At 27.7% G+C, this 21410-nt stretch overlaps 1 protein-coding gene across 9 annotated transcripts in view; it reads left to right on the top strand.

Moving 5' to 3' along the window:
- Nucleotides 1-21410, top strand: part of LOC126906136 (disintegrin and metalloproteinase domain-containing protein 11) — a 178265-nt gene that overhangs the window by 126109 nt on the left and 30746 nt on the right. For 8 of the 9 annotated variants that reach the window (XM_050686446.1, XM_050686443.1, XM_050686445.1 and 5 more), the window contains 3 exons: nucleotides 9318-9466; nucleotides 9839-9910; nucleotides 20642-20721. In XM_050686446.1, the coding sequence (XP_050542403.1) occupies nucleotides 9318-9466; nucleotides 9839-9910; nucleotides 20642-20721 (301 nt within the window). The remainder of the gene's footprint in view (nucleotides 1-9317; nucleotides 9467-9838; nucleotides 9911-20641; nucleotides 20722-21410) is intronic. The other variant, XM_050686444.1, reaches the window with a different exon arrangement.

The raw sequence follows: 21410 nt of genomic DNA, 5'->3' as shown, positions 1-21410 counted from the left end.
ATTTCTTTGACGTACTGGCTTTATAAATGATAAACTACGTAAGTACCGTATGCGACACATTATTGGCTCACTAATCATGTACTAACTAGTGGTGTTAATTTCAATTATACGATGGAGAAAGTCTGTCTTTTGATTTATTGGCTTAATTCATTTTAGACGAGATAAGTTTTTTATTTCTGCTGCACTTGCTGATTATGTGGTTTAGATTGTACGGAAAGCAGTTCTCATAGTTTAAGTATTTCTAGCTTAGTCAAAACGCATTCAATTATTTATTTAATCGATATTATCAATAAAAATTTTGACTATAAATTTTTGATAAAGATTATCAACGATCATTTTTATGTGGTATGTAAAATATCAATATAGCGTTTGGTTTTCTTTAAAACAATTTTGCTTCAGTCTATGTGAGCGTGCCAAACCGTATTAGTTTTAATCTCACGTTTACTTAATATGTCGGATGCTATACTTTTATAGGACAACTTTTAAAAGCATATCAATTTCCGTTTGTATTAAATTCAAAACTCCTATAGAAAATATAGAATAGAAACGAAATCGTTATTAAATTCTTTGACGTTAAACGAATGTTATAGCTCAAAATATTTAGGAACTTATTCGTTATGAGGATTTAACAAACTTAAAGCGGTTTCAGGCGATTTGGACAAATCAAAATGGTGTTTGAATATATTTTTGACTAGTAAATCGTAGTCAGGATTATTTAACACTAAGATTTTAAGCTCGCAAATCTTGGTGTTTTCCAAGATTTCTTTTGGTGTCTTATGCAAAAGATGTTATGTTAAATTCAAAATCTTCATTGACGCAACACTATGGACAAAGTAATGATAATCTCTAATCATTATTAAAATGTGTCAAATACGGTGAAAGCAAAACTAATTGCATTTCTAAGCCATATGGCTCATAACTGAGAAACTTCGTCATATCATTTAATTATATTTATACTATGAATGTTGCAAGAAAACATATTAAAATACTTGCAAACGTATTGAACAAAAGTATTTAGCTTTAGTATGAAACATAAACTAATCAAAATAATTTCTTCATAAATTATTTTTCTAATGTTTTTATATTTTTTATTAGCATCCGTACATTAATTTAATTATAAGCGCTTTGTCCCAGCAAATTTTTTTTTTGAAATTATGTTTTAAGTATAAAAAAAAATTTACTTAAATTCTTACAATATTACTTATATAATAAATTTTGTATTTTTCTCTTGTTCCTTTTAATTAATAAATACTAATAAGTAATAATAAAATGTTCGATGAATAATTATTACTTAATTATACATATAAAATTATCATAAGCGTATTTTCCTTAAAATCAAAACTTTAAAAGCAATTTATAAGTTGTACGTTCAAGAAATCCATTACAGAGTTAAAATTTTTACTACTCATATACTGAAACAATAAATTCAGCTATCAAAAATTTTGTTGATTTCTATTTAAATAAAAAATATTAATAGAAGGAATTCAAAATACAGTATTAAATTGAATTGATGTCCAACATTTTTTATTTAACCTTATCAATATATTAATGTATATAAATGTTGTGGATGATTGAAAATTTAAGAAGTATTTTTTCGAGTATTTGAGAAAATTTCTCATTCATAGATGTTAATATTTTATTCTCTGGAATAGAGAATAAAATATTATTATTATTATTATTAAATAATATATTATGCACTCGTGGTGTTTGACTTTTAACAATTTCACGAGTCGAGTGGCAGCAATATGCACTAGTAGCTCACAAATAATACTTAACATACACTGTACACAAATAATTGTTTTAATTATTAAACACATCATGTTTATTGAATCGAAAATAATGAAATAATATTAAAAAAACAATGTTTTGCTGAAAGTGACTGTATATATAACCATATAATGTATATGGTTATAACAATTTGTTCCAAAGAAATTTATTATAATTATTACAATTAAAATATACGGTTGGTCTATAAGTTTGACAGTTTACTCGATTTTTACTATAACTTTAATAATAAACCTGGTGCATTTTTCATCATTATGAGTTTCAAATAAAATCCACGTTACACAGGACAAATGATATTTAACACGTAAAGTTAAATTTTTGCTGGCAATAATTATTGTTAGTATTTCAAAACTAGCTGATAGGGCAATTAAATGATGAAAATCTACCTGATTCATACTTTACAGACATTTATGTGTTGAAAAAAAAATTATCATCAGATAAAAAATTGTAATATTCATTTTTGACAGATAATAAATTCGATTACTATTTGTAAGTATGGTAATGATTTTAACGACATAGTTTAATTTCAGTTAGTAATCTAGTTAGAATAAATCGCGTTGACATATCTGCCTTTGATTCCACTGGGCATTTGACACGTCCATTACTATCACGATAACGTCAATAAATCACACAAAATATCGTATGGTGTCGTATATGTATATATACATTTTTGGTCTTATAACATAGTTACAAACGAGTTACGCCTATGAGTACCTGTAGTGAAACAATAGGCGCAGTTATTGGGTATAAAAGTCGAAACTTTCAAACAGTGTGCTATTATTGTTATTGGTAACAAGTGTTCCTGAAATTGAATTAATACCATCGAATTTCAAGTACAACAGGAAAATTAATAAACTCGTAGAACGAGTTTTGTTCAACGGAATACTGTTTTATATGACAACTATGCAGGTGTATTTAGTTAAAGATGCAAATTCAGCCAACACCATGTGCAACTGAAACCATAGAGTCTATATGATTTATTGAATTTTATGCAGGTAAAAATGAACGTTTATGAATATATATATCTACTGGGGACCTCAGGTGCTACTTGCTCGAAAAATAATAAACTGTGTAATTTAATAACTATTGTATATGGTTTATGGCTACCTTGTAGCAATTACGTATTGCTATTGTTATGTTAATTATTAGAGAGAATAATCAATTACCTTTAATATATTTTGTATAAGTTATAATTTATACTTTTATATTTTAATCCATTTTACAGTTATTTAAAATTACTATATCAATAATATTCTAGTTATTAAAGAGAAAAAAAAAATTACTTTATATTACTCAACTCAATGAAACGCTAATTATTTGTGTACGTTCCTTAATTCTAATCAACTTATAACTTAATTCTACGTATTGTTTGCTACATATAAATACACGTAAAGTACGTATGTAGAAAATATCCTAAAAGTTGTTATTTATTACAAAAGTCTGTTTTTCTACATAAAAAAAATCATTTTTCACGAAATCCTTATTAATTTTTTGTTGTTGTAGTCATTCTACGAGGGAAAATGAAAAATTTCATAGTCGTTGTAATTTTTATTCGTTAAGCTCACCTACCCTATATACTTATTAATAAGATTTAAAAAACAACTTAAGTTAAAAGCAAAATAAGTATAAAACATGGAAATTTCCTTAAAAATAATTGCAAAGAAAATATGTCTTTTTCTGGGAGCCCTTAAAAACGAGTTCATTAGTATTATTATTATAAAGTATAATAATAATTATTTTTTTAATTAGTATATTTAGTTTTTAATTGCCCATTTATTCTTTAAGCTTTGAGTCGGTAAAGTTTAACTAAAAAAAAATACATGGTGAAAGATGTCATTTGTAGTAAATTTTATGAATATACTTTTACTTAGATAGTATTCAATTATTCCAAACATCGATGCCTAATACCTTAGTAGATAGAATACTAAGAAAAAGTTCATCGTACAATCAAAAAAATAATATACTGCTTGTGTAAACTGTATGTATTGTGTTCATGTTTTAGCTCATAGTATAGTAATCAAATTTGAGTATGACAAATATAATTAAATAACTATGTTAGATTTATTATCTAACATAGTTAACACTTGTTTAATTAAACAAACAAATAATAAATTACTTTTCTATATAGATCAATTAGGTTGGTACACACCTCAAAAATCAACTAAGAGTTATTTAGTACATAACTGAATTAATGTTATAATGTGTCTTTGTTATCAACAATCATCTAAGCGACTTTCTACAGACTATTCCCGAATTAATATTAAAAGTACTTGATTTCAATTTTAAGTCTGTTAAAATCAATTATAAATATCGCTTTGCAAAATGTTTGAATATTTTTGTTTATTTCATTTATATGATACAAGCATAATTTTTTTACAATATTCTATAAAAATAACCTATTTAAAAAAAAAACACAACAAAAATTGTTTTTGTTTGTGTACAACACACACGTTATCCATTCATTACTACCATACTTGTTTTTTTAAACTAAAGAAAATTACTACATCTGATAATTTGTTTTACAGACATTATACTTAACAGACTTAAAAGATATATTGAGTGGAGCGATAATACTATTTTCGCGCAAATAACACATACGTGTTAATGCTTTTCTACAGGTTAGTGTACAACTTTGTCATTCCATTAAGCTTTCTTATGCGATTCTATAGTATAATTACGCCAAAAACGAGAATTTTAGTTGGTTTCAGCTTGTGCAAATGGTAAGGTATTTATGTGCCTTAATATCGTGTATGTACGAAAATAAAATAAAGTAATAATAAAACGTTTAAATGCAAATAATTGCAACATTGAATTTCGGTGTATTTTTATATAGTTCAACTGTTTTTACACTCATTTATGAAAATATTATTCTCAAAATAAACTGTTTGAAACTTATAACAACTGATATTTTTATATATTAAAATGTTCTAATTTAATTTGTATTAAAGGAAAATCAATAACAATTGTAATTAAATAATTTTACACAATGATAACTTCGAGTTGCTTTATTTCAAGGTTTAATTAAATTTCGCTCATGTAAAAATGTCTATTTCTAACTTATTTTGTTCATAACATAGTATAACACCAATATAAAGACAATAAAAATACAACTTTTTAAAAAATATACTTTGGAAAAAGTTTATAATAAATTATATTTATTTATTTATAGTAAATTATAATTTGTAATATGCATTCTTAAAAACCACTATTCGCGTATGATAGAGATTTAGTAAATCTTGTTTCGCCGTGGTAATATTTAACAGGCTTTAGGGGATTATTCAAGTATAGAGATAATATTATTTTCACAAGAATGTCATATACGGGTTTAAAAGGCAATATACATCTCGAAAATCGCGAACAGTAATAGTGAAAATACGGATATTTACCCCTCATAACTTACACCTTTCTTACAAGTAGCGACCGTTGATATATGTGATTGTTATCTTGTTGTCGATATATGTTATCGTGGGATGTTTCTTCGAAAGAATCTGTTTGGAGTATATTTTATTTTGATCTGACCACTATCACACTTAGAGCGACCGAGTAAAAAAATGTATCCAGATGAGTTGTTTCCCTACAAACGTATTTTGGTCATTTTTTCGAAGTACTTTTACCGTATTTCTATTATGCATTGTAACCGTAAAAGGAAAATAATTGGGTTATCTTAAAAAATAAATGGTTTAATTTATTATTGCCCAAGTATAGAATCGCCGGCGAGCAAATTTAAGCCTTGTAATAAATTATGAATACCATAATCGCACCAAAATCTAGATATTGTTATAAGTTATGACCTCATTTGTCGGCTACCCCGTTTAAATCTAAAGTATATGATAATAAAACGTTATAAATTATAATTATAACAAAATATCGAATGTCTGCCCCCGAATAATGTAAGTACATTTGTAATATTTCAGTATGTGTTTTTCTGGTTTTGCCTACTAAATTACACATAACTTACATTAAAAAAAATATATGAAAAAATATATATTATTATAAAGTCAGGTGGGAGTTGCCTTTCCAAAGGGCACCCATACATTAAATATATTATGTTTACAGCTTTCAACAAACGTAAAGTATATTCTTGAATCTAAACTATCGCCACCCAACTCGTTAAATTTATTAATTTTTTCAGTTCATTTAAATGTTGTTTAATACATTACTCAAGAATACTCCTTTGAAAAATTCTAAATTATATATATTGTATATGCCGTTTATTTATTTATTTTTTTGTTAGATTAACAATTTAGAAAAATATGAACAACACTTAATAAGATTATACAAACAAATAATTTTTCTTAACAAATACACCGCTAACTTTTTCCATAATAATGTAGTATCGTAAATAAAAAATAAACTAAAACCATCCATTTCTTTGTTATTTTATGATAATTTTCTTATATTTTAATTACTAGCGTTTTAAATTATTACCTGAAAATTCAATACATTTACAATAAAAGACAGCGGATAATAAATAAAGATTCACCGTATTCTTTACCAAAAGAATATAAACCAAGGTTTTTGATCATATTCATTTGGTGGGAAAAACTACTTGGTACTTTTTAATTTATTTTGGTCGAAACCCTGTTTTTAGAGTTTCTAAAGAATAAGCAATAATTTCAAGTTATTTTTTTGTTATAATTCCGGTTTAATATCACGGTTCCTGAATATACTATTATTGCACATCTAAAAATTATGAAAAATTAAAGACCTTCTCAAAAAGGTTCGATTTAAAGAAATGATTAATAAAAAATTGATTGTACCTTCTTTAACTTTTAGCAATGTTGAACATTAGCAGAATAGCAAAATGATTCTTACGCCTCTGGTAAAGTATTTTTTACTAAAACGCTTACTACACGAATTTTTCACTTATTTTATTAATCAGCATAATTAATTTAGTAGAATCAATTTCCAATACACTACGGGTCAAAAATTTAGATTCAATTGCTCCATTTTTAAATTCTAGATAATATAGCAAAATAAATAATCTAAAATATGCACAAAAAAAAGGTTAATCTTTATAAAAGTCGAGATTTCTGTTTACAGTATGATTACATCTTTTGTGAAATAACGCAAATAAATAACATTAATTTAGAAAAACCTTGGTTTTTTTACATCTTATGATAATTGTGAGGTTATTCACTGTAAGGTCCACGTGGACCTAAACTGTTGTCTGGCACCGTATAATAGAACCGCTAAAATTTTGTATAATAAATAGATCAACATTTTGAAGTCTGTAAATACATAGTATTTAGATGACTTTAAAGGAATGTTACAATTGTAATTTGTACTATAAACATAGACCCATGTCTGTTGATATTTAGCCAATCAAATCCTAAGATACCTTTTGTCACAGGTGTTGTAATATCTATAAGGGTCCAACGTGGATACCATTTTCCGGGCAACTAGACGTCACGCTGGTAACTTATAAGGAAACAATTATTAGGAAATTCAAATTCCACTGGGTAAAACGCATGTTTAGACTTAATGTTTAGTTGATCCGGGTCGAGTGAAATACGTTAGGTGTCTATGTCAGATTTGTACTAGTAAATTGTATGTTTAAATGCAAATAAGTATACTGACGACTGTTTTACGTGCTTGTGTCACATCGAGTAGGCTTTTATAAAAAGGATAGACCAATTTTTATATCCATATTGCGGTTAGATTTTCAATGTTGAGAATTTGGTTATTTCAGAATGCTGTTATTATATTCAAATATTATCAAAAGGTTTATTATAATGATAGCATACTATTATTATTATTGTTATTAGTATATTAATAGCAATGAAACATATTGTACATCAGACGATGGTTTTTCTTGCATTTCTGACCATATATATTTTACATAAAAGAAATATTCCATTTTTGTTAATGGACTTACAAAAAAGATGTATTTTACCGTTCGTAAAAGCTATTGAGTAGTTTTTTATGAGATCGATAACTTATATCTATTATGTATAATTGTTTTGCAAAAAAATAGTGCTTCATTTTTGATATATCAATGAATTTTAGCTACTTCTATCATTAAAATTGTACAAATTGCCAAACAAACATTATCTTCTTTTTTTGTATTATAAGTACTGTTGAATAAATTAAGTTACCCAAAACTAATTTATAGCACTAGGCGTAATTTTATTTGATAAATAATTCAACACAAAAGATAAAAGATTAAACTAAGAACTAATAATTATCTTAAAAAAGAAAGTACTGCGAGTACTGAATTACCAATTAAAATGTAAGAATTGTGATATTCGCTTACTTTTGATTGAATAACTTTATTTGGAGAACTGTGAAATATACTTTCTAAGATTTCACTATTACACTTGGAGTTTAAAAAACCCAATATAGTTTTATCATATTAAATTGTAAAATGGTCTCCTAATGAACTAAACTGCTATTATACGCGGAGCTATACATTCGCGAACAGTAAAATTGCAATTCTGCTTTTTGAAAGCCGTCAAGGAGTTAGTTTCATCGACAAATTATTATCGGTCCCTTGCGAGCCGTAATCATCAACAAAAGAAAGAATGATCCTTTTGACAAAAATGATTTGAAACTCTTCGCTGAGTAGTAAACTAATGAGAAAAAACGATTATAGCACATGTGTTCTACTGTTGTGTTATGTTGATACTAATGAGACTAAATCTTCTTTGCGGTCTTGTTCAACACGGTTGTCTGGCTTCGCTTTGACGTTAAATGAAATTATTTGAAAAACGACGATGGAATCCTAATTTCTTCAAAGGCGACAGGGTTCAAAATAATTTATTGGTAACGATAGTTGTAAAGTAGAATCATTAATACAGTGTATTTTTCGCATTAATTGAAGACAAATATTATTTTAAAAAGCGTTAAAAGGACCCAATGGAAATAATCACTTTTGTCGGAAAGTATATTGTTGAATGTCTAAAACCGGATAATTTTGGCTGAATTATTTCGAAAATTATACCGCAAACCCATAACTCGTTAAGTGACAATCCATGTTCTGTACAATTTAGGTAGTCACGGACGTCTTCCTAAACTAACAGCATATTATTCGACAACTCACATGGATAACTCAGACGTTTTAATCAAATAAAATATACCCTCACAAGTATAAAATATGAATGTAGTTAACGTCAAAACTAATGCATTTATCTGGTGAATTTTTAGTAAACGCCTCATAAGAATAAAAACTTCTTTTATACAATAAGAAGAACTTAACTTGAGTTTAAAAAAGACAAATAATCGACATTTGGAAATATACTGTTAATATTTTCCTCATTCATATATTAATCATATATTTTGTTTTATAACTTATAGATAATTTGATAACAGAGTTATTTTTTTTCAAAATAAAATCACTATTTTATGATATAATTTAGCTCCAAAGCAATCGCCTTTTTTTTATTTATTTTTTTTTATTTTTGGTGAGCGTGCTTTGAAGAAGAAAAATTATTCCATTTTTACTAGCCTTACTGGTATTTTACGATTTTCATTATTATTTATTACCCACGTAAAATAAATATCTCTATATGTTTTTTTCTATATGTGTGCAGGAGAAGTGGAAAGGCTCCTACGGGATTATCGACAAAACCAAGAGCTGGTGCGGAACATCGGAGCCAATTACTATCAGATCATCTACCCGGTACAAATCAGACATCATGACAAAATGGGCATCTCTACCCGAGAGGTAGGGTCGCAGAAGGTAAGATTAGGGAAAAGGAAAATCCACACAGGTGTATATTTTCGTTCATCATTCGAACATACAATAAACATTAAATTCATATTTATATCCGGATGACAAATTGACAGATACCAACTGAAAAGTTTCTTTTATTGTAAAATTATTTCATTATATCTTTATACTTCCTAAAATATTTTTAATTCTAACATTCTCACTTCTGCAAAATTTTAATCTAATGGATTGTCATAAGCTAAAAACAATTTACATTAGATGAATAATTAACTTCATGGAACTTAGATATTCACTGGCTTTTCCCTAAGTTTCTGAAGCTAAATCATTACTAATCACTGTTAATAGATATATAAATAACGGTTTTTTTGTAATATTTTTCAGTTTCCCAACATAGGACCGCATGGATCCAACGAAGGATATTCATCTGGCGGATCTTTCCGGTCGAAATCTCGGGCAAGTATACTTAAACTTAATTTTAATCTTAGTAAAGTATATTTGAATACATAAAATATCCTTATAGTTTTGTCAAAAAAAGGATTACAGTAAAATTTTTAATTCATCCAATGAATTTAACATAGGTATTATTATTTATAAATAAATAATAAAAAATTAAATATTTGTACCCTAAATAAAAATTGTTTATAAAAAATAAATTCATAATTAACTAATTTAAAACTTAAATATTTTATTTTGAAAATAAAAAAACAAATTTAATTCAGTGCACATTTTTTTTGTTATTATAAATTTATTTTATATTCTAATACATACAAACAGTAGCAAAAAAAATTCATTAAAAACTTTTATTAATTTTTTTTTAATGACGTCATGAATTTTGACCGAATGTATTACTGTGATTGTGCTTGCGGCTTAACCATAACAAAATGAATGAATTTCTCTTGAGCCCATTATATTATCAGCCAGTTAAAGAGGTAGAGTGTTGAGCACATAGATAACGGGCGAATGGTCTCCAGAAAGGATAAATCGCACCTGTCCAACGGCTGGCATGTGTTAGAGATAGCGTTACTCCGCATAGGGTTGGGTAATGAAAGTAACAAAACGACCGCCATTTTAAGGATCACGAATGTTCGAGTAAAGTAAGAAAAGATATATCACTTATGTAAAAGTGTAATTTATTTTATTTTTTACTTCTTATTATTTGAATTATCTTTAAGTTGATTTTATTTCGAGTAAATGCATTATTTGCAATGAATGAGAGTTGGCTGCAGATAATACAAGTAATTAGAATGATTTATAAATTAATATTAATTTGAGTAATGAAAACTTTAATAAACCTTTTAAAGGAATTATAATTTAATTTACAGTAACTTTTAAACGGTTATTCAGACAAACTAATCTTAATTTTCCTGTTGATAATATGCAATTATTTATAAGAAACATTAAATTTCTCTAATAGATTGCAATAGTCTACTTTTGTTACCTTGTGTTAAAATTGTCATAATACTATGCAAATAATGGTATGTTATAGAAAGAATCTTGAAAATTTTAAGATTATGCATTTAAGTATATTTCAACCTTTTTAATGAGTTGGCATAATATTTTTAGTAAAAAATAATAGTTATTTAAGCAAAGTAAATTAAAATGGTAGTTAAAAATTTAGTAGTTATCAATAACTGTTGTTACGACTCTACCAGTGGATTTTCGATATACTTTTTAAATTACTATTCCACCATTCTTGTACATATTTATACCAGTTCAAGTTATTTTTAAATATGTATTATTATTCAAAGAACAACGTAAAACAGCGTTAAGCTTAATCTAGTAAACCGACGGAATTCAGAGCATCTTGAAGCTTGGAAAAACAGATACATAAGCACTTTGATACTATCTGTACTCAGATTAGTCCTTGTCGACGATTTCAACCTTTCGTGGGAAACAGAAAAACTACGTCTGCACGACCGCTTATTTGTCTTGGAGTTCCTGGACGTCATTGTTAAGTCCGATGAGTGGAAAAGTAAATCCTGATAAATTACTGGTATTCTTAACTTCCCTCGAGATCACTTCAAATTTTACTAACTATCGCTAATACTCACACATAATTTATTAGAAATTTGTTTTCTTAAAACTTTTATTATGTTTAGAACTAAATATATCTATATGTATGTTTATCCATAACAACAAGAGACACTCGAACTACATGGACTTAAAGTCCCATTTCATCAATACAATTATAATAATAAGTAACTTACATTATTGTTTTTATTCTTTTATTTAAACACTATTTATTTCTCAAGAGTTTTTCGTTGGGAAAACAATCGCTGTCTCACTAAATTCACTAACAACCTGGTTAATTGACACAGATGATTGAGCTAATTAAGGGTACAATTGTTTAAACAATTATTGAATATAAATTATAACTATTTCTTTTAAAACCAATTTTATACCTTCATTATAAAAAATTCTTATTTTATTATTACTTTTACCATACTTCATCATTAAATTTCATCTCCGAGTTAATATATTATAAAAATAATATTTATAAAATCTGATGTGTTATTTAACGTTAATTAACATTATGTCAAACCAATCCACTTAAAGATACAAAAATACGGTATAACATTATTGCTTTAGAGTGAGAATAAAATTATTTTAAATAATTTTTTTATTCGAACATACAAAGTGTTAACGTTGAATAAATCAAAACTAACCGATATGAGTAATTACGAATTCATTATTATTTATTAATGTAAAATATTAGCCACCCTCAATGTTGAGTTCTGTGGTCTAAATAATAAGTCATAATTTATAATTTATTTAATATAACTTTGACGACAAACATTATTTTCGAGTTGGTCACAGTATAATTTGGTTATTCAGTCTAAAATTTATAATAAGTTATTCGGTTGTTTTCCACTGTATCATCTGTAAAATAAACCAGCTCTGACGTATTTGAAAACTCGCAAGTATCTTTTCAAATGTCAAACTCTTTACAAACAGCTTCCAACATTTACCAGCTAATATCACTGAATATTGTGTTCTAAAATATAACTGATAAATAATTAGTAAGCACAAATTACAAGGGCGCCGGAACTATTTTTTACACGGGGAGGCAAAAATTTAATGATTAAAACTCGGTCCTCTTGGTTGTTACTAAGCTAGAAAGCGTGTTAAGTTATTTTTTGGTGGATTTTAGTGATAAAAAAAAAAAAAATCCGGTAATTTATAAATTTTGCTCTCAATAATACATATTATCATGTAAAGAGTAAACTTGGGATTAATCTATTTCTGTAGCGGTAAGAATTAAGAAACTAGCAAATGTGTTTAGCTTCCATGCAAAGCTAAGAAGATATTGATTTTGCCATTATATGTTTACTTATTTTTTTTTTTGTGTGTCTGTCACAACTTTTTTTCAGCTCTCACTGGATCAATTTTTCTCAACGATACGTCAAAAGATCACAAATCGTATCTAATTGAAGATATTACCCTCAAAAATAAAACATTTTTCCTCGTTCCCCGTATATGGTAAAAATCTTCCCAAAAATGAAGATTTTTGTAAATTTCGACATTTTTTTCACTTTTTTTTATTAAAAAATGTCATAACTCATTGAAAAATGAATGAATCAAAATAATTTTTTTTGTATTGTAACCTTAAGTAATTCTCTTTTATTTGATATAATATTTTTGAAATTCTGACCCTTTATCTGCCCACAAGAGGGGATTCAAAATAGAACCTTTTTTACAAAATTCAACTTTTTCAACTCAACTTTTGAAAATGTTCCAAAAATGCTGCGTCCTTTAAATAAATGTCAAATTAAAGCTTATAAAACGTACCATAAAAAAAATTGTTCCAACGACTTATCTCCTACGTGCTAACGGCTGTCGTAGTTTAAAGAAATGCTATTTTTGTGTTAAAATTTTCGATTTTTGATTTTAAGTTTTCAACTTAAATTTGTTATAACTTTTTGAGAAATATATGGATCAACACAAATTGTTGTTTCTATATACATTATATATATACCCCTTTTATCTGACATATTTTTTTTAAATCAAGAAATTTCTCCTTATTTAGAAGCCGTTCAAAACTTGAAACATACGTATAAAAGCAGAACATTTCCAACTTAACTTTTAAAAATATGCGTCTTTTAAATATATATTAAAATAAAGCTTATTTTATGTACTAGAAGTTCAAAAAAAAAATTTGTATCGAAGACCTATTTTCTATGTTCAAATGGCAGTCGAATTAGAACAAAAAATAGGACTTAATTTTTCTTTTAGATTAATCCACCATTTTTTTTTTAATTAAACACTATCTATAGATTTGTATATTTTAGCGTTTCTTATGATAATGATTTTAGTCACTGTCAACAATCATCTATACTTGTCCCTACTATGGCATGTCCATACTGTGCCACTACTCCACCGTGCTACCGTTTTTTAATATTCAACTGAAGTTCATTAGCTGGTAAATTCATTAAGACTTTTTAATCCTAAAATCTGAATAGCTAAATAATCAAGTATGGTAATGTTATTTTGCCAGATCAATTTGTAATTTTTATTGTCAGATTCTATTGAGGGGACACAATGATACATTTGCCCCCCTCGTATTTTCACCAAGGGGGCAACTGTCCGCCGGTTCTGACGTCACTGACGAATTATCATTATTTGATAGGAACTAAACAAAGTCGGCCAATGGAAAATAAACCGTTTGCTCTGGCAAAATAATCGACGGTAGTTTAATTATAGATACAGATTTTAATACATCTCATTATGTGTGGATTAAAAAACGATCAATACACATTTCAGTAGACTGCATCAAAAATAAAAACGTTTGATGTACGAATGGATAGTTAAAAATGCTTCTATATTACTTATAGCCTACGCCGACACTTGTACTTAGCCGAAAAGGAAAACAATGGAATATTACCTGCACTAATATATTGTTGGACGACGGTATTAATGGCTTAGTGCAAAACGCTTAACGAAGAACCTCATTATTCGCGATAATTTCTTACCTACTAGTGACGTGGAAAAGGGTCGATTGATTATTCGCTTACGCTGTTTGCTCAGCTTTCATCCATTTCGTGACCAGTTTAGTCGGGTCCCTATGTAAACCAGATTTACATTATTCGCCGAAATTACTATACAGAATATATAATCACATTTGTACGGACGCATCGGTTCCGGCCCGGGGGCGGTGCTGAGCGTAGGCCAATCTATGGCTTATGTGCAAAACACACCAAGTATTTTCAATTAAAACTTTTCCGGCTTCAGGGCCGACGAGCGGAGCGTTGGAATCGCGGCGGACAGCGGAGCGGGAACCGTAAACTCTTTAATTCCGCCGGCAGACGACCAATTTGAGTGGCTTGTCGAGTCGTCGTAAACTTTTTCTTCGGTAGTCGGCTTTTTTACATTCGGCCTACCTCGATCGCCGCACCCGGAAGTGATTACAAAGGAAAACGACAGTAGTTATGACGAGCCCGAGACAGCTTTAGGATATAGAATTTCACTCCTTTTACGATTAAATTCAAAAGTACAACAATCGATCATTTAAATAATATTTACATTAATATTACACTGTTTTTGTTTATACCTGTCCCGAGACATTTGCATTCCACTTCGACACGACCCCGTTCGAGATGATAAACAACAGACTATTTAACCCGACCCATTTGCATAATGTACCGAGCTCACGTTCCACAAATAACTGTGGTAAAGTTTTTTACTTGAGACCGACTTTGCGCTTTTGCAACGAAAACGCCAGTGATTTTATACGAAATATTTTTTGACGTGGTGCACCAGACGAGAGATAATTTTGCACGTTTGAGTAGTGCTGTTTACGACGTACATAATAATAATTTTACGCCGTTAAATATCTGTTAAAGAAATTTATCACAGAGTATTAAACCGTATTCAATAGGCCACGTTGATGACAGTACGTCTGTCGTACTCGGTGTATTTTATTGTGTCATTAAAAGTACCTCCTTTGGGGAAATTGTCCAAACCTATTACTCATTAAAATTAATAAAGATTTTTTCATGGCTATTGCTGATTAAGAATTTACTTGACTTCTAGTTTCTAATAAAGTCTCTGCGGTTCAATACCACCATTGTGTTATACTTAACATGTGATTAATTTTAGACATTAGACCCAAATAATCTGATAACATAAAGGATTATCAAAACGTGCCCAGTAAGCATTAAATACGTTCAAAGGCTATTCATAGATGGATCGTTTACAATTATATCCGAATATATAAACAATACATTGGACTATATCGAAACTTTTGTTAACTATGATAATTCTGTTATTATTTTATCACTTATTTTATATAATTTTACAATAATTATTTAAAAAAAAAAAAATCATAGCAATATAAATATTATTGAGCGCAAATAATTATATCATTTTTTACAAAGTGATCTCTAACATTTTATGACACTAGTAGTTGCTGTCTGATAAATTTCTAATTCTGATGTGCTATAACGTTATTAATTAAATATTCAAACAAATTTGCCTTCCTTTATTTATATTTTGATTTTAAATTATTAAAACAAAAATAATCTTAAGATATTCTCTAAAATTATATAATTAGCACTAATAGTTATTAGCGCGTCGCTAATAAAATAAGTGATATTGCTAATAGCAATCATTTTTTTTAATCCCTATGATAAATTTCATTAGCTACATTAGTTTTTATTTATTTAATAGGTAACTATTGAGCGGAGAACGGATAAAAAAACGGGGTTTTCAAACTGCTGTTCCCTGAGGAGTTTAATATCATGAAAAATTACTTACGATGTAAATCGAGTAGCGATTTTTTTTTTCACTTTATTGTTTATAACAACTTAGTTAAGATACGGTATATCTGAAGTTCCATGAGACTACAATATGTGACTGATATGTATACGTTTCTAGTGACCTTTTTTATGGAAAACCAATTTTGATTTTCTCTCAATGGTTATATTTAGAATTATATTTTTCTCTGAGGAATACTTTTGTTGTTTATTTAATACTGATTGAAACATTCTGCGAATTTAATACCGACGGGTTTGTAATAAACTGTAATAAGTAATCCTTTATGTGATCTTAATAAAATTCGTCGGTTCCACATAATAAAACTGTCATGTGTTATAGTTTGGTGACGACGACTGTGAATTAAGGAAAACTTTTCTTCTCTGATTCAACTCCTACCTTATTATTATTACCATTTGTGCTGCTACTCCAGTAAATTCATTTCTGTCTCGCACACACCTGAATAACGCAACAATGACAAAAGTCGTGGAAAAGTTTAAGCGTACAAGTATATGCTTAAGATATTCGTCATTAACGAGTTATTCATGTTGGTGAGTGACATTTTCTTGATTACAAATGACCCGAAGTCTTTAAATAATAAAAGTAGTTTTGGTTAAATAAAGAACTTTTGCGACAAGTGCTACGATTTGCATTAGAGTATAGGTGTGTAAGTCAAAAGTGCTCGAATGGCATAATAATATTTACTTACGACCAGAGTAATTATATATATCTTTTGATTTTTCAAATTTTAATTATTATTTGCTCTAACAATTGCCTCTTTTGTTTGAAATCGCATAATTATTTATGTTCGTGACATGGAAGAAAACACAAAACTTTTAAGAATTATAGTGATTGTGATTACTTTCAAACTTTTCTCATAACCATTCCGAAGCAACGCAAATCATCCTTATCCTCAAGCCATTCTTCCAGCAGTTTTTTTAATGTCATAATTTTGTTTTAAGGTTCGCTAATAACGAGTATTATAAAAGTTTTTGTCTAATTATTTGTAGAGGTATGAATACTAGAACTCCTACACTTTAATACGCGGTATCGAAATTCTACATAAAGTTTCGAACGAAAAACAATCATTTTTAAATAAAAATATAAACCAGTGAAATTTATATTGATGAAGTTTATGACCGCACGCATTTAAAAAAATATTTCAAAATAAACAAACTAGATGGTTTTTTAAAGATCAATTCTTGGGTTTATTTTACCAAAAAATAATAAGAATATCAAATTTTTTAGAAACAAAACTTATTTCTTGCCTTATTTCCCATTTTTATTTTTAAATAATTCATTAGTTCCGAATACGAGTAGAAAAAATAGTATCATGAAAAGTCTTATGATAATATATTTATAAAAGTTATATTACAATTTCTTAGAATTATACTAAATTCAATTTCTCCTTTTATTGGATTGAAATTGATGTACGATTTTTCTGCTTTAAGTATTCTCAATTGATCTTTGTATGATAAAAATACAAAACGCATAAGAGGAAGAAACAATAATATTTATTGTTTATGCCAAGGGAAATTATGGTTAAATATTGTGTGTATCTAGGAGAGTACTCAAAAAGTTATAGCGGAATTTATGATTTAAAATAAATATAATGAAACATACTTAAGAGAGAACTTTTTGAAAAAAGGCAAAAATTATTTTACATGGAATCGAATACGATACATTTTAAAAATAAATGCATTAATTTGATTCAATTTTATATAAATTATTGTTAAATGGAAGAGAAATAAGGACAAAATAGATTATAAAGGTTATACACACACACATATATATATATAATGTTCAGTAGTTTTTGATCTAATTAATTTGTATGTAGTACTTTTAGTATGGTTCTTGATATCTTTTTATTTATCGATTCTAACTAATTCATGCAGCCATATAAATAATTTTATTAGTACTTATTATATAATGATGATCCATTAACATTTTATGAGTTGTAACAATAATCTAATTAAAACAGTATTTTATTTTATTTATTTTCACATTCTTTGGCTCGTTCTAATAAATTTACAATAATATAAAATTAGAGATTTGCCCATATATATATTTATAAGGTTATACAAAAAATTAACAAAACAATATACAAAAAAATTATTGCTACGATCAAATATTTATACAGGGTGTTCAGTAAGTAAGAAAACAGGTCAATTGTTACAAACAATGAGAACAATAGAAACCCGTTTCCTGACTTACTGAACACTCTGTATATTCAAGAATTCTTTAAAGTAAAATAGATTGACATTACTTGGCAGTTATTTTACTTGAATTATTTTGTTTTATCTTTTAACCTTTTTTTATTCCTGTACGAATGTATTTTTAACTTTAGTTCATGACACAAAGTTTAACTCCATGTTCACGCATATATTTTACTTAGCTTATCTTCAGGCCAGAGGATGATTTTCAAGTTTCACGCATAACCTATAAATCCGTTTTACGCGATTTATTAGTCTTAGTTTTTGCATAAAAGTTTGGATCTTCTTTTCTGAACTCTTGCAATGTTTAATTCTAAAAAGTTTTCGGATTTGAAGCGATGACGACATGATTTTGAATTTAAAATGAACAAAATTGTCAATTTTACGCAGAAAAAAAATTCTGCTACAACAAAATGTTTGAAAATAAAGAGAACAATGAAATAGCTTTGTCGAGATGCAAAACGTAAAGGTTTTATAATTAATGTTTTGAGGGAATACTTAAAATTGAAATAAAAATGATTTCAAACGGTTACATCAAGTAAAATTAAAGCCTTTTCTCCTGAATCTTTATAAATTAAAAGTTTGACTCTTGGTAAATTTTTTTTATTTATTTATTGCAAAAAAATGCAAATTTATAAATATTTTTCATAATTTTATACTTGACAACACAATTTGACTACGGTACGTTCTCAATCTGAATATATTAACGGAGTGATGAAGATATATTGTAGTTTTACAGATCTATACAATGATGGATGGCATGCGATATAACAGAACTTTGATTCTAAAATTTAATACGCTATACAGTTTAACGAAAATGTTTACCTGATTAATAACATCAGAAAAATCAGCTCACGTGTAGGAATTCCAGGGGCGTACATAACACCAGTTATTTTGTATTACATTAAATTTATAAAAAAGCTATTTTTGATAAAACAAATGAGTTTTTTCGAATAAACATACAATGTTTATTGATTTTGTATTTGTATATTTATTGACATGTTTGGTTTTATCGTGGAATCATTTTGATATTATTATTTTAAATGTTTTTAAAAATTAATATAATTGTAGTATGCAATAATTAACTCTTCTAAGTAATACAAGTTTAAGTGGTGTGAGAGAAAAATCCTCCAAGTGTCACCCTGAAATCAATAATTATAGCACCTCTCAAGATTTTAACTGATTGTGTTCCACTATGATCAGAAGTATTGCCACAACAACCGTTAGGTATTATTTAATAAGTTACAAAGCATAGTATTTAAATTCAACATCAGTAATTATTTGTTTAAAATGTAATTGTAATTTATTAAGCATTAATATGCTTAAAAACATTTTTTAATGTTATTTAAAAAGGATATGAGCTAAAAGTCTAGTTAAGCCACGTTACTTTTTTTTGTTTTTTTAAAAATGGAAATGACGATATATGAAAACGCCTCTTGTCACACTGGCCGACTTTAAAATATTCTATAAGAGTTGCATACAAGGATTTTGTTATAAGTACAGAGAATTCTTTTGTTATAGCTCGAAGACAAAGCCAAATATATTATAGCATAACCCCTTTGTGCATTTAAAGTATCAAAGAGTAGTGACACGAAGGGAAAAAAGGAACAACAAAATCAGTTTAAATAACAACCTCATTTCTTTTATTATTTTTATTTTTTATTTTTTAGTCAGTGACCCAGTATCTATGCACTATATATGTGGATCAAGTGTATGGCTACCGGTCGAGTTAAAGACCACTTAAGCTTTGTCGTATGATCAAAGCTGTATTTTGCAGATAATTTTGTACCATTTCTTGCTACATACCCTTAGTTACCCCTTGTATCATACCCTTAGAGAGTATCCAATAAACTGTGCACAACGTAAAAACGAAAAAATAAAACTAGTCAATTAGCCTCTGGAGACAATTGAATTACTTTTGCTCTCTTTGTACACGTAGTATTTTATACAAATACACGGTCACTGTTTTTAAATTCATTTGCTAGTTATTTCAAAAACTGCCGGAAGTTATTGATTTACATTTTTTTTTCCTGAGCTAAAATATAATTTAACGAAATTATTATATGTATAAGTTATTAATGAAATATAAATATTTCTGCAATTATAATTCCGTTATTGGTGTTATTATTTTTATTAGTACTAAAATATAAATAATGTACATTATTAGAAAATATAAATAAATTGTTCGTCAAATTTGTAACATTTACATTTTATTTTGCAGATGGGGAAACATTTTCACAAAACTTCTATATTAATAAAAGCATTTAACCATAAATTTCGCCTCGACCTGGAGCTCAACACGTAAGTATATATACGTCACATCATCATTATCTTTGTTCATTAAGGGATTTAAAGGTTCTATTAACAAAAGCCCGACGATTACCAAATTAAACCCGTCTAAGATCTTGCAGGCGATTTTTATACATAAAAACCCGTCAGCAGCTAACATTAAGCCTACATCAGAGCTTCTATATTAAGATACAAGCATTACAAGCGCTCCTAGGTCCTGGATGCTATGTAATCATGCCTTTTAAAATCTGTTTTTTTTTTTTTAATTATAATTTACCTACTCAGCATGATGCCTTATCGACCGCACCCAACTTTTTGAATTTACTGCAATATTAATTTCAATGAAAACCCAAATATTTGATTTTAAACTGAAAATATCTTTTGACTAAAAATTGTGTGTTTTTCGTAATGTGTTATAATTATACTATTTGATACAATTTTTATATTAAGTTGTAAGTTGATGAGGTCGTTTAAGATTATATTGTCTTAAAACAATGCATTTAGATAAAGTCAACCCTTGGAAGTTATACTTTAGTTATTACACTTCTCTTTATGGTTAGACGTTTTAGCCCAATTTTTTTTTTTTTTTTTGAATTAACGCTAACAAAAGGGTCGCCATTAGTTGTTTAACTGTTCAAAGAACGTGCGTTGATCATTCGGCACTGGGACAATAGTTTTAGCGTGTACAATTTCTTAAAAGC

Source organism: Daktulosphaira vitifoliae, unplaced genomic scaffold (assembly GCF_025091365.1).
Source record: "Daktulosphaira vitifoliae isolate Bord-2020 unplaced genomic scaffold, ASM2509136v1 Scaffold_4, whole genome shotgun sequence".
Classification (NCBI taxonomy): Eukaryota; Metazoa; Arthropoda; class Insecta; order Hemiptera; family Phylloxeridae; genus Daktulosphaira; species Daktulosphaira vitifoliae.
Note: the sequence above shows the minus strand (reverse complement) of the source record. Positions and strands in the feature narration are given on the sequence as shown.